This window comes from Sturnus vulgaris, chromosome 12, assembly GCF_052056855.1.
Source record: "Sturnus vulgaris isolate bStuVul1 chromosome 12, bStuVul1.hap1, whole genome shotgun sequence".
NCBI classification, from domain to species: Eukaryota; Metazoa; Chordata; class Aves; order Passeriformes; family Sturnidae; genus Sturnus; species Sturnus vulgaris.
The window spans coordinates 20756185-20768876 of NC_142254.1; the positions used below are offsets into that span (position 1 = coordinate 20756185).

General features: G+C 60.7%; 2 protein-coding genes and 1 long non-coding RNA gene across 3 annotated transcripts in view; 2 read left to right on the forward strand and 1 right to left on the reverse strand.

Moving 5' to 3' along the window:
- On the forward strand, window positions 1–8519 carry LOC106861285 (cadherin-1). The gene is made up of 16 exons (XM_014889564.2): window positions 1–129; window positions 244–358; window positions 3418–3647; window positions 3748–3879; window positions 3971–4126; window positions 4201–4345; window positions 4461–4633; window positions 5018–5146; window positions 5251–5436; window positions 5516–5760; window positions 5865–6007; window positions 6105–6332; window positions 6832–7053; window positions 7140–7270; window positions 7365–7508; window positions 7589–8519. The coding sequence occupies exons 1-16, from the start codon at window positions 73–75 to the stop codon at window positions 7799–7801; spliced, it is 2649 nt and encodes an 882-aa protein (XP_014745050.2). The 5' UTR covers window positions 1–72; the 3' UTR covers window positions 7802–8519.
- On the reverse strand, window positions 3016–9366 carry LOC148222429 (uncharacterized). Its single transcript, XR_015806369.1, has 2 exons — window positions 9024–9366; window positions 3016–4096 (listed from the first exon to the last, which is right to left on the reverse strand). It is a non-coding gene; the product is annotated as an uncharacterized LOC148222429 (long non-coding RNA).
- Window positions 9024–12692, forward strand: part of TANGO6 (transport and golgi organization 6 homolog) — a 19468-nt gene continuing 15799 nt past the window's right edge. Inside the window, exons 1-5 of the mRNA XM_088172162.1 lie at window positions 9024–9731; window positions 9960–10076; window positions 10808–10934; window positions 11607–11731; window positions 12174–12336. Of these exons, the coding sequence (XP_088028288.1) occupies window positions 9030–9731; window positions 9960–10076; window positions 10808–10934; window positions 11607–11731; window positions 12174–12336 (1234 nt within the window). The 5' untranslated portion in view covers window positions 9024–9029. The remainder of the gene's footprint in view (window positions 9732–9959; window positions 10077–10807; window positions 10935–11606; window positions 11732–12173; window positions 12337–12692) is intronic.

A 12692-nucleotide genomic window follows, 5' to 3' on the forward strand; every position in this document is an offset into this window, starting at 1 on the left:
GGAGGGATTAGGAGGGGACCGGACGCACCTGCGACTCCGCGGGGGCAGCGCCCGATCCATTTGGCACCGGCCATGGGGCGGCGAGTGGGTTGCTTGGTCCCGCTCTGCCTTTTCTTGCTCCTGCTCCAGGTGAGCCACGGAATCGGGCGGCAGGACCCTGCTTGGGATCCCGCCGAACCCTGCCCGGGGCAGCGGGACCTTGCTTGGGACCCTGCCCTGTGGCTAACGTCTCTCTCCGTGCAGAGCGGGCAGCGGCTGTGCCAGCGGGCAGCGTCGTGCCAGCCCGGCTTCACTGCCGAGACCTTTTCTCTGACGGTGCCGCGGGACAGCGTGGCGGCGGGACGGGCACTGGGACGAGGTGAGGACAGGGTGGCTGCAAGGACGGGAACGGGATTGTGGGTACAGGGGGGTGTGTGGGACAGGGGTGGGCAATGGGGGACATAAAGCTGTGTCTGAGTGGTGCTGGCGTGGCCATGGGGTTGGGGCCCTGGGGACAGTGCTTTGGCAGTGGGGATGGTGCCATGGGGATGGCGTTGTGGCTGTGGGGACAGTGCCGCGACGGTGGGTACAGGCTCGCTGTGATGGTAGGTGGCATGAGGGACAGAGCCTGGTGTGTCCACACGCAGCGGTGGGGCCACACTGAGGCACTGGTGGTCCCGGCACCTGGTACAGTGTCATGGCGCGGGGGCAGTGGAAGCCGCTCCCCGGGGTGCGTCGGCGCGGGCGGCGCTGACTCAGGCACCGCAGACCTGTCGGGGCCGGCAGGTTGGGGTGTGGGGCGCGCAGGCGCCTGCCCTGCCCCATGCCTCACCTGGCACTCTGGGTTCACCAGGGTGAGCCTCCCTTTGGATCCATAATATAGGCCCCCAGGGTAGCTTTTGGCATGGAGATGGGCCCCAGGATGGGCTTCTGGGGACGTTGGTATCCCCCTATGTTGGCACTAAAGCCCTGTTCTGGTGTAGCAAAGGGGCATTGGGGACCCATGTGCTGGGAACTTGCTGCTACTCTGGGGTCTCCAAAAGGGACTCTGGGCTCTGAGGCTGTGTGCAATGGCTGTCACCATCAGCACTAGTTCATGGCTGAGGGTGATGCTGGCACCGCTGTCTGTGTGCCAGAGTGGCTGGGTGGGCACAGAACCGAGGGGTACTGAGCATCCAGTGCTGCACCTCAGCTCCTTAACGGCTTCGCCTGGAGAGCCAGGAATTGGACCCTGCCCCATACTGCAGGAATTGTGTTTGTTTGCCTTGTGGTTGATTATTAACGCAGAAGTCGATGTCCATCAGGGCTGGGCCTGATACCAGGGTGACGGCCAGCCCTGTAACTTCCCTGCAGCACTGAGACCTGCTGGAAATTCTCTGTTGTGCCACCAGCACTTTCAGTTTTGGGTTCCGGTCATAGTCAGGGCGTAGGAGGAAGGAAGGGACCATCTGCCCTTGAGGCCTGTGTGGCACCCAGTGATTCATAGCTGTGCCACCACAATGCTAGCCATGGGGGGGCTGAGCCTGGTGGATGTCAGGCCATGCTGGGCTACAGAGCACCCCAAAACTTGTTGCCAGGCTGACAAGCCAGCCTTTAATTAGCTTGATGAGTTGAGCGCGGTGTTTTCCATCCAACAGGCCCAGACAGGCCCCACATGGCGCCGCGGCGGCAAACAACGCCTGTATGGGGGCTGCTGCATCAACAGGGCGCTGCTCCGTGGGTCTGGGGGCTCTGGGGGGGTGGGGATGTGGTGGGACCTGGGACAGTTCCCGTCAGCCCTGGGTGGAGAAACCTCGAGAGTCTGAAGTCACAGTGAAACTGGGGTGACGTCAGTGGCATGTGTCACCCGCAGCACCTTCACCAGATGAAGGTGATCCCCCTGTCCTGGCCCAGCTGCATGTGCACAACACACGGGGTGGTGGCACTGCAGGGGTGGTCACTCCCTGCTCTACCTCTGCCCAGCCCCATTGAATTTTCACAGGACATGGGGCGGCTTTAGGGCGCTGCCCTGATCCCCTATGTAGGGTCTCAGCCCCTCACCCTGTTTGGCAGTCTGGTTGTCCCAGTGCCCTGTAGGTGGTTGTGGGGGACTGAAGTGCGGGGGGGGGATCCCTCTCTAGGACTCCCTGAACTCTCCTTTTCTCCCACCCCCATCATTCCCAGGAGAGGGCCCCCCCCCTTCACTCCCTCAGCTCCCGGCCCCGGGGAGAGGAGGGCTGGGGCCGGCCCTCCTTCAGCCAAGCTGGAAAAACAGGTTGTGCATGGCCAGGTGGGAAGCGGGGGAGTTGGAACGGGGGAGAGCAGGAAAGGGGGAGCCGGTTCTGAGCACCCTCTTTGAACTCAGTGCGGCCTGAGCACTGAACATCCATTGCACCCAGCGTGAGGCTGGGGGCTTCGTGCCACCTCTGGCTGCACCCATCAGGCCCCGTGCCAGGGTAAGGGCCAAGTAATGCGGCTGCGCCCGCGGCTGCCTCTCCTTCCCCGCCTGCTCCGGCACGTTCCTGCCCAGCCGGCCCCACCGGCTCCCCCAGCCCTGGCCGAGGGTCCCGCCGTGGGGCTGAGCGGGACTGGCATCGCGCCGGTGGATCCTCCTGGGCTGGTTCGGGAGCACCGTGGTGGGCAAGGGGGACAGCGATTGCTCCCCCCTCCCTCCATCCCACAGCCACCCCGCATTCCTGGGCTGCTCGTGGGCTGACGTAGCCCCACCGGCTCCGTTCCATTCGGCGCTGCCTCCCGCCCACCCTGGCACGTCCCCTTGCCGAGGCACGGGTCACACCGGGGCGATGGTGGCAGTGCTGGCTGTGGATCCTGGGTGCTGCTGTCTCCAACAACTCTCCCAGACAAAGGGTGTTTGTTCGGGAGCGCGGCTCGGCTCATGTGATGCTGGCTGACCACTGCCTCATCGCGGCCCAGCTCTTACTGTGCCAAGCTAGTGACATCGGGACCCCGTCTGCCCCCTGTCCCTGGGGTTGGGGTCCCGAAGGTACCGGACAGGTTGACGGGCCTGGCTGCCAGGACACTGGGTGCCAGTGCAGGTGAGTGACTGCTGCACTTTTTTTTATTGGAAAAGCAGCTGGACCGGCATGGTGGTGGTGACATGTCAGACTTGAGGACATGCTGTTCCACAGGCGTACACCCATATGGCGATGTGCTGCCTCTGGTGCCATGGCACACATGGTGCTGGAGACAGGGATATAGTGTGCCAGGTGCCACTTGCTCCCTTGTCACACTCTAGCAGGGATCCTGTGGCACAGTCGGTCCTGCCGTGTCCCAGAGCTAGGGCAGGGATGTACTGTGTGCTGTGCCCAGGATGGAATTCTGGCAGGCCGTGTGTCACTGTGTGTGGAGCATCCCCACCACCCCAGGCTGCTGGGGCGTGGCTGTGCTCTGTGTGCCCATGTCCCCAGAGCCCTCTGACACTCAGTCCCCTGTCTCCAGTGAACTTTGTGGACTGTGGCGAGTCACGCCGTGCTGCCTTCCTCCCGGATGACACACGCTTCAAGGTGAGCAGGGATGGCATCGTCTCTGCCACCCGGCCCCTGCAGCTCCAGCAGCGGGAGATCACCTTTGCTGTGCACACCTGGGATGCCACGGGCAAGAAGCATTCATCCAAGGTGACTCTGCGCCGGCGGTGGCACCAGCACCGCCACCACGAGCGGATGCAGCAGGTAAAGTACAGACCCACTCCCTGGGGTCACAGCAGCTCCTGTCCCTGGTGCAGAGGGCTCAGCAAGGTCCTGGCACTGAGCAGAGCCACTGTCCCAACAGGTCACAGTACCTGATGTGCTGATCTTCCCGGAGCATGGACACAGCCTCCGGCGGCAGAAGAGGGACTGGGTCATCCCCCCCATCAACTGCCCTGAGAATGAGCGAGGACCCTTCCCCAAGAAGCTGGTGCAGGTATGTGTCCCCACAGCGACCAGGCAGGGTCAGGGGGGTCCCCAGAGTGCTGGGACACGTCTCCACCTGCTTCTTCCTGCCATGCTGCCAGATCAAATCCAACAAGGACAAAGAGACCAAGGTTTTCTACAGCATCACGGGGCAGGGAGCAGATACCATCCCCGTGGGTGTCTTCATCATCGAGCGGGAGACGGGGTGGCTGGAGGTGACAGAACCCCTGGACCGGGAGAAGAAGGATAAATACGTGGTGAGTGAGGGGGCATCTGTGGCAGGACGGGGACGGTCCTGGGCACTGCACACACACTGACTGTACCCTTCCAGCTCTACTCCCACGCCGTGTCAGCCAACGGGCAGCCCGTGGAAGACCCCATGGAGATCATCATCACCGTCACTGACCAGAATGACAACCGGCCCGTCTTCACCCAGCAAGTCTTTGTCGGCTACATTGAGGAGAACGCCAAGCCAGGTATGGGGGGTACTCTGAACTGGGACTGTGCAGAATTCTGAGCAGGAGCAGTGCCAGGGTGTCTGGTGGATCCTGACCTATCATTTAAATCTCCCTGGCTTGTCCCCATGTCCAGGCACATCTGTGATGACCGTGAATGCTACGGATGCAGATGATGCGATCAATGTGAACAATGGCATCATTGGCTACTCCATCCTCAGCGAGGAGCCCAAGGGTGCACAGCCGATGTTCACCATCAATGCCGAGAAGGGCATCATCAGTGTCATTGGCACAGGACTGGACCGAGAGGTGGGCACCTTGCCATGGACCAGGGCAACCTGCCGCTCCTCCACAGTGGGATGTGCCATGGGGAGAAAGGGATACTCAAGTCCTTAGGTCCATCTGGTTTTGAGTTGTGCCATCCCTGGGTCACTGTCTCTGGCTGTAGGGGTGTCTGCAGCCTTGAGTCCCCCAGGAGCTGTGCTGGGGACACTCTAGGGACCCCCAGACTTGCTGAGTGTGGAGTGGGTGCAGTGCCAGCCCCTCAGATACACAGCTGGAACATTGGCTGCCCGTGTGCCGGGAGGGAACAGTGCGGCTGGAGAAGAGTGGAGGAGCAGGCAGGTGATGCCTGGAGGAGGGGAATAACCCAGTCCCCACCCTAATCCTAACTGGGGTGATTTTGCCCTGCAGACCACTCCGAACTACACGCTGATCATCCAGGCTGCAGACCAGGAGGGCAATGGCCTGACCAACACCGCCACTGCCATCATCAAAGTCACTGATGCCAACGACAACCCTCCTGTCTTCGACCCCACCATGGTATCACCCAGCCCCAGCCGCTTCCCTCCAGGGGTATTGTGGCACGAGCCCCCACCTGGGGTGCCTGGGGCCACACAGGTGACTGTCCCTGTCCCATCTTGCAGTATGAGGATTCAGTGGATGAGAACGAGGTGGGGGTGCTGGTGACCCGGCTGTACGTGACAGACCAGGACCTGCCAGGCTCCCCAGCCTGGAACGCTGTCTACCGCATCCAGAGCGGGGACCCGCAGGGCAACTTTGAGATCACCACTGACCCCAAAACTAACGATGGGCTCCTGAAAACTGCCAAGGTGAGTCCTGCTGCTGCATGGCTGGCTCAGCACCAGTTGACTCCCTGCTGGCACTACCCGGCTTCTCTCCCACCCCCAGGGCCTCGATTATGAGACCCAGAACCGGTACAAGCTCGTGGTGTCAGTGCAAAACGAGGTCCCCTTCACCGTGAACATGACTCCTGCCACAGCCAATGTCCTGGTGGTGGTCAGGGATGTGAATGAAGCCCCCATCTTCATACCCCCGGTCAAGCGGGTGGAGGTGATGGAGGATGTGCCAGTGGGATACCATGTCACGTCCTACACAGCCCAGGACCCCGACAAGGAGCAGAGCCAGAAAATCACGTGAGTGGAGGGTGACAGTGGCCGGTGCTTTGCTGGGGTGTCTCATGGGCTGCGCTGCACTGTGCGCCCCTCCTCTCCCCCTGCTGACCCCTGGCTGCCCCCAGGTATCGCATGGGCAGTGACCCTGCAGGGTGGCTGGCCATTGACCCTGAGAATGGCATCGTCACGGCAGCCCACCCACTGGACCGGGAGTCGGCGCATGCCATCAACAGCACCTACAAGGCCATCGTCCTGGCTGTGGACAACGGTGAGGGTAGCCAAGTGCTGTCCCTGTGCCCACCTCCATGTCCCCCCATGGGGTCCAGGCCCCTCCCTGGGTGCCTTGCTGAATCTCAGTCCCACAGGGTCACCACAAGCTGCCACTGGCACGGGGACACTGCTCCTCCTGCTTCAGGATGTGAACGACAATGGGCCTGTGCCAGAGCCCCGGAGCTTTGACATCTGCAACCGGCAACCTGAGGAGCAGACCCTGACCATCATTGACAAGGACTTGCCCCCCAACACGTACCCTTTCAAGGCAGAGCTGATGCATGGCTCCAGCAGCAACTGGACTGTCAAGGTGATGTCAACAGGTAGGTGCCATCTGCTCTAGTGCTGGGCCCTGCAGTGAGTACTAGGTTGGGGACCTGCCACTGGCCCAAGTCCTGTGCCAGTGGCAAGGGTGTTCCCAAACCAGAGCTGGGAAAGGGGCTGGAGCACCAGGAGTGGCTGAGCGAGCTGGGGAGGTTCAGGAGGGACCATCTCACTCTCCACAACTCCCTGGCAGGAGGGTGCAGCCAGGTGAGAGTCAGGATCTGTCCTAAGGAATGGGACAATGGGAAACAACTTCGAGTTGTGCCAGAAGAGATTTAAGTTGGATATTGGGGAAAAATAATTTATGGAAAGGGTGGTCAGGCATTGGAACAGGCTGCCCAGGGCAGTGGTGGAGTCCCCATCCCTGGCGGGATTTAAGAGCTGTGTGAATGTGGCACTTGGGGAAATGGGTCAGTGGTGGCCTTGGCAGTGCTGATGGATGGCTGGACTCAATCTTGGAGACCTTTTCCAACGCAAATGATTCTGTGGTTCACCAAGACCAAGTGAAGCTGAAGATGAAGAAGGAGCTGGAGCCAGGCGAGTACAACATCTTCCTTAAGCTGCTGGATGGTCAGGGCAAGGAGCAGATCACGCCCGTGCGAGCCCAGGTCTGCAGCTGCGAGGGGCCAGCCAAGAACTGCGAGCGACGAGCATACATCTCTGGTGGCATGGGCGTGCCCGCCATCCTGGGCATCCTGGGGGGCATCCTGGCGCTGCTCAGTGAGTACCCGGGGACGAGGATGGGAGGGACAGAGTGCTGGTCACCCTCTCCCTGCTGCCCTGATACCCTATCCCTGTGCCTGCAGTTCTCCTGCTGCTGCTGCTGCTCTTTGTGAAGAGGAGGAAGGTGGTGAAGGAGCCGCTGCTCCCACCTGAGGATGACATGAGGGACAATGTGTACCACTATGACGAGGAGGGCGGTGGCGAGGAGGACCAGGTGGGATGGCTGTGTCTGCTGGACTTGGCTCACTAAGTGGTGGTGGTGGTGCCCATGGCTGTCCCTCGAGCCTTGCCTCCTCCTGTCCCTCCAGGACTATGACCTGAGCCAGCTGCACCGGGGGCTCGATGCCCGGCCCGAGGTGATCCGCAATGACGTGGCCCCTCCGCTCATGGCAGCCCCTCAGTACCGGCCTCGCCCTGCCAACCCCGACGAGATCGGGAACTTCATTGACGAGGTGAGTCCTAGCCCAGGGGGTGACACATCCCTGCCACACCAGCGCAGGAGACACAGGTACTGACCCCTCTGCTCCCCCAGAACCTGAAGGCGGCCGACACGGACCCCACAGCCCCTCCGTACGACTCGCTGCTGGTGTTCGACTACGAGGGCAGTGGCTCGGAGGCCACCTCGCTCAGCTCCCTCAACTCCTCTGCCTCCGACGGCGACCAGGACTACGACTACCTCAACGAATGGGGCGGCCGCTTCCGCAAGCTGGCCGAGCTCTATGGCGGCGGCGAGGAGGACGATTAGGGACCCCCAGCCTGCTGCTGCCACCTCATTTCACCCCTCTGGACTCACGTCGGTTTATGTCCGGGGTGGCCAAACTCCCTCCAACATCGCCTGAATCCTGTGCCCCCATCTCCCTCACTGAGAAAAGCTCAGGATCGCTGGGGATGGGGGGTTTTGGGGTAGTCTGGGTGTATCCTGGTCCCCTTGGCTCCAGGGCATGGAACAGTTTAGTCCATTCCCCATCCTGGAACTGAGGTGCTCCTAGCTGTGGGGGGCAGGATCAGGTCCTTCTTCCCTTTTCCATGGGGGAAAAAGGGTTTCTCTGGCGCTCTCCAAAATACCTCGTGCTCCCAGCCCCACATAGGCTCAGATCGTGAACCCAGTGATGGAGAAATGTGATGAGGCACTCGATCAACATACACCAAAGATGCATCATCACATGGAATTGTATTTACTACAGTATGTACAGCCAGATTTCTATTTTTCTGTATCCCCGATTATGGTTTGATTTCCTCCCGTGTTGTGTCAGCTGTAATTAGCGTGCGCTCATTTAAAGGTGCTTTCGAAAATCAAAGGGCTATCCCAAAATCCTGACCTCTGTGTTTAGCTGTCATCACGGTTTGTATTTTTTATCATGGGAAAAGGGTCTCACGCCAGCTGGGAAACCAGCAGTGGCTAAGTGTTGATTGCATGGTTTTTATATAAAATTGCAAAAATAAATTGTTTTAAGAAAACCAAACCACTTTTCTGTGTGTGAGGCAATCCCTTCCTCCAAGGCTTTACCTGCTGTGCCGGTGTGCCCATAGCCCTCCTCCACAGGACAACCGGGCAATCAGAATCATGGATTGGTTTGAGTTGGAAGAGACTTGAAGGATCATCCAACTCCCCTGGGACACCTTCCACTGTTCTAGGCTGCTTCAAGCCCCAGTGTCCAACCTGGTCTTGGACACTCCCAGGGAGCGGGCAGCCACAGGTTCTCTGGGCAAGTGCCAGGGCCTCATCACTCTTAAGTAAGCAGGATTCCTTCCCAATAACGCATCTGACGCTTCCCTGTGGCAGCGGCAAGCCTTTTCCCCGGTCCTGTCCTGTTCCTCCACCCCTCGTCCCCAGTCCCGCCCCGGCTCTCCGGCCGGTTTCTCCTCCCATTCCCGACCTCCCCAAGATGGCGCCCAGCAGCGCGGCCCCGCCCCTCACGCGCCCTCCCCACCATGGCGGCCGCCGCCGCCCCGCCCTTTCCCCTGACCTGCCCATGATGGCGGCGCTCGGTCACAGCAGTCCCGACATGGCGGGCGGCGCGCAGGCGGGCCCGGAGCCTGCCCGTGTAGTGGAGGCGCTGGAGCTGCTGCTCGGGCCGCCCAGTAATGGCGACAACGCTGCCGAGCCCGGCCCGGAGACCGCTCTGTGCCCGGAGACGCTGCGCAGGAACGCGGCGGCGCTGGAGGAGCGGCTGTCAGGGGCAGCGGGCTGGGCCGCGCTTCGCGAGCTTAGGGCGGCCGTGCTGTCCCGGGCGCCCGCGCTGGCGGCCGGGGTGGCGAGCACGGAGCCGGGCTGGGCGGCGGCCTGCGGGCTGCTGGCGCTGCTTCTGTGCCTCAAGGAGCGCCTGGCCGCGCTCGCCGCTTCCCCCTCCGCCACCCCCGCCGCTCCCGGGGCGCCGCCGCCGCCCGGCGCCGATACGCTAAGCGTGGGGCAGGAGCGGGCGGTGCGGCGGGCGGTGCGGGCCGCCGTGGGGCTGGGGCTGCTGCCGCACCTGCCTTCGGAGCTGGGGCCGGGGCCGGGGCCGGGGCTGGGGCCGCCGCCCAGCACTCGTGGGGTCCGGCTGTTCGCCGTTGTGGCCGCGCTGGTCGAGCTGGCCCGGCTGCCGGCCCTGGGCGCCCCGCTGCTCGCCCGGCACCTCCGTCTGCTTCTGTTCGGGCTCTGCGGGCTGGGACACGGCCCCGCCGCCCTGTGCCAGGTCCGTTCGACACTCGCCGCCCGTGTTCCCGCTCCCCGGTGGTGCTGCGGGTTGAGCCGAGCCCCAGCCCTCTCCTCAGGCGGTCCCTCGCGCGTCCTGCCCGCCGTGCTCCATGTGACAGAATGAACGGGAGGCACGGAGGGGCTGCCGGGCACCGGCGCACCGCCGGCACCGGGGCTTTAGTGCCCAGCCAAGTGTTCTCAACAGCCCTGGTATGTTTTGTTCCAGGGTATTTCGGAAGCAGAGCGAGCGCAGTGCCGGGAAGCCCTGAGGGATATCCTGGACCGTGTTTACCAGCCGCTGGCGGTGCAGGAGCTGTTCGTCCTGCAGGGACAGCCTAAGCAGGTACCCGGAGCCATCCGCGGCACGGGGCTATCAGGGTTCCGTACCCCCGTGATTCCCACACTCCCAAGATGCTGCTCTTCTGGAAATCTCCTTGCACCTTAAAAACCAGTCCCGAGCGCTGGTGAGGCTGCCGGGTGTGCGCTGTTCAAGCCCTGCTGTGCAGGAGAGGAGTGTGGGTGTGTCAGGGACTGTCATCGCCGCACGTGCCACCTTGGCTTGGCACCGACATCTGCCGTGCCCGGCCAAGCACAGCCTCTGCTCCTCCAAACCTCACCCTTCTCACTCGAGGGATGACAAAGGGCACCTGCTGCTCTTTAGCGCTGTTCCAAAGCCTCCTGGGGAGGAGGAGATGGGGAATCTCTTAAGCATTATTTTAGAAAAGTCCCCATGGGATAATGCCCCTAATACAATAATAGAATTTCAGAAGGGAACCCAAAGTTCATGTCATAACCACCCCCTACCATGGGCAGGGACACTTTGCACTATCCCAGGTTGCTCCAAACCCCATCCATCCTGGCCTTGGACCCTTCCAGAGATGGAATAGCATGCTAAGCACCTGAGGGCTGACCTCTCTCATTGATTCCTGATTTGCTTTATGCCACTGTATGAAGCAGCAATTGGCAGCCTGTGTCCTGTGCTGTCTGTCAGAGGATGGGCTGTTTGCCCAGAGGTGTGGTTGGCACAGGTGTGTGCAAGTACACTCTTTACCTTGCTCCTTTGCTCCCTTCCAGAGGTCTCTGGGTGCCAGGGCAGCTCCAGCCTGGCTGCGGCGGCTCTGTGGGCACCTGCTCTCCGAGAGGCTGCTGAGGCCTGGCGGGGTGCAGGCCGTGGTTCGGGGTATCTTGGAGGGCACAGACGGTGAGTGCGGGGCTCTGGGTGCAAGCATCACAGATTCAGAGGTGTCTTGGGACACTTCATCCCATGAGAGGCCCAGAAGAGCAGAGACACAAGAGCTAGACTTAAAAACTGGCTTATGCTAGGCTGAGGTGACATGGTGACACACAGACTTAGCCTCTGACTGCACTGAGCTCTCAAACTGCTCTAATTTGGGATACACATGTGTTTGAGGGCCACACTGACAGGGGTCACGCCTCGTGTGTGTCCAGAATGGGATCAGTCCTGGGCAATGCAGTGTCCCAGTGCCAGTGTGGTGGGAGCTGTGCTGAGCACTGGGCTGTGAGAACTGTAGGGTCAGTGACACCCATCCCATCTCCTGCTCTCCATGCCCTACCAGGGAGGGAAGCTGTTCTTCCCACAGTTTTTAGTGCCAAAATCTCGTCCAGCCAACTCCAATCATCCAAGCAGAACCTCTCCCCACCTATTGGCTCACCCACCTGGCTGTAGGAGTTTTTTCCATTATCAGAGTTCTTGCACAGCAATTTTCCCCTTTCTATTCTTAAGTTCAGGTGTCTCCTGAACAATTGTTGGTTTAACAAGAACTCAAAGGCCAATTTTTGGCTAGGAACACCTGGCTTCAGCCAGAGCTGGCCATATTTTGAAGCCGACCTGGGATTTCTGCTGCTGTTATAGGTGGTGCTAGTGCTGAAGCAGCAGCTTTGGACTGGAGAAAGTGTGATGCAGTTGGGAAGATCCTGGCTGCCTGCCCACAGCAGTGCCTGTCCCTCGAGGACTACTACAGACAGGTGTGCCCCCAGGTAAGTCCCTGCTCCCCTCTGCTGGGGAATGCAGAGCCAGCTCCTGTCTTGGAGAGTGCTGGGGCTGCTCCTTTTACTTCAGTGTAGCCTGGCTCAAGCCAGCACAACGTGGACATGTTTTTCTGGCAGTAGGACCTTTCCACTCTTGAATTTTCCATGTTTTATTGAAATGCTGGATGATGTTGTCTGATCACACGAGCACTGTGCTACACAGAGCTCTGTGTGTAGCTCTTGCTTCCAGCCTTTGGCTCTGGGAGTGGTGCAGGCTCCTGTTTTGAGCCCAGAAAGGTGTCCTGTGTGAGTGGGAAGGACACTGGCTCATCCACACGTGGAATGCCACGTCAGCTGCCCAGCAAAGCAGCACATGGGCAGCTCCTTGGTTGCTGCGAGGCGCCAGGCCCCCTATGATGGAGTGCTGATCCTTGTTTCTTTTTCCTTGCAGATTCTGGACTTGCTGCACATCCAGGACAAAGTGGCAGCACGGCAGTTCCAGCGTGTGGCCACCACCACGCTGCTCACCATGGCCAGGGAGCAGCCACAGCTGGCAGAGAAGCACCTGCTCCAGCCCCTGCTGGCACCGCTCCATCGCTGCTCCGAGGCTGCAGGTACCTGGGGAGGGGTCTGGTTTTGCTCCTCACTGGTTTTTGTCATTCCATCTGAATTTTCTCAGGTTGGCAGCCAGGCTGTGGAGTGTGGGAGCTCAGCTTTCTGTGCTGACCCTGTCAGTTTGTCTGGGTACACTGTATTTACCCCTACTTGAGTCCAGTTACTGCAGTGTGGGAGCTGAACAGTTTGGTTCTGCCCAGTGCTCCTTGGGAACCTCTCCCAGTCTGATATCCTTGTTCTGGACTTCCAGAGGGAAGCCGTTGGTTCCCCACACTGACCAGCAGCTCTCTGGGGAGTCATCCATCTTGGAGTTGTGGTCTGTGTTGATTTCCATGTGTCCTTGGGGGTTTACAAC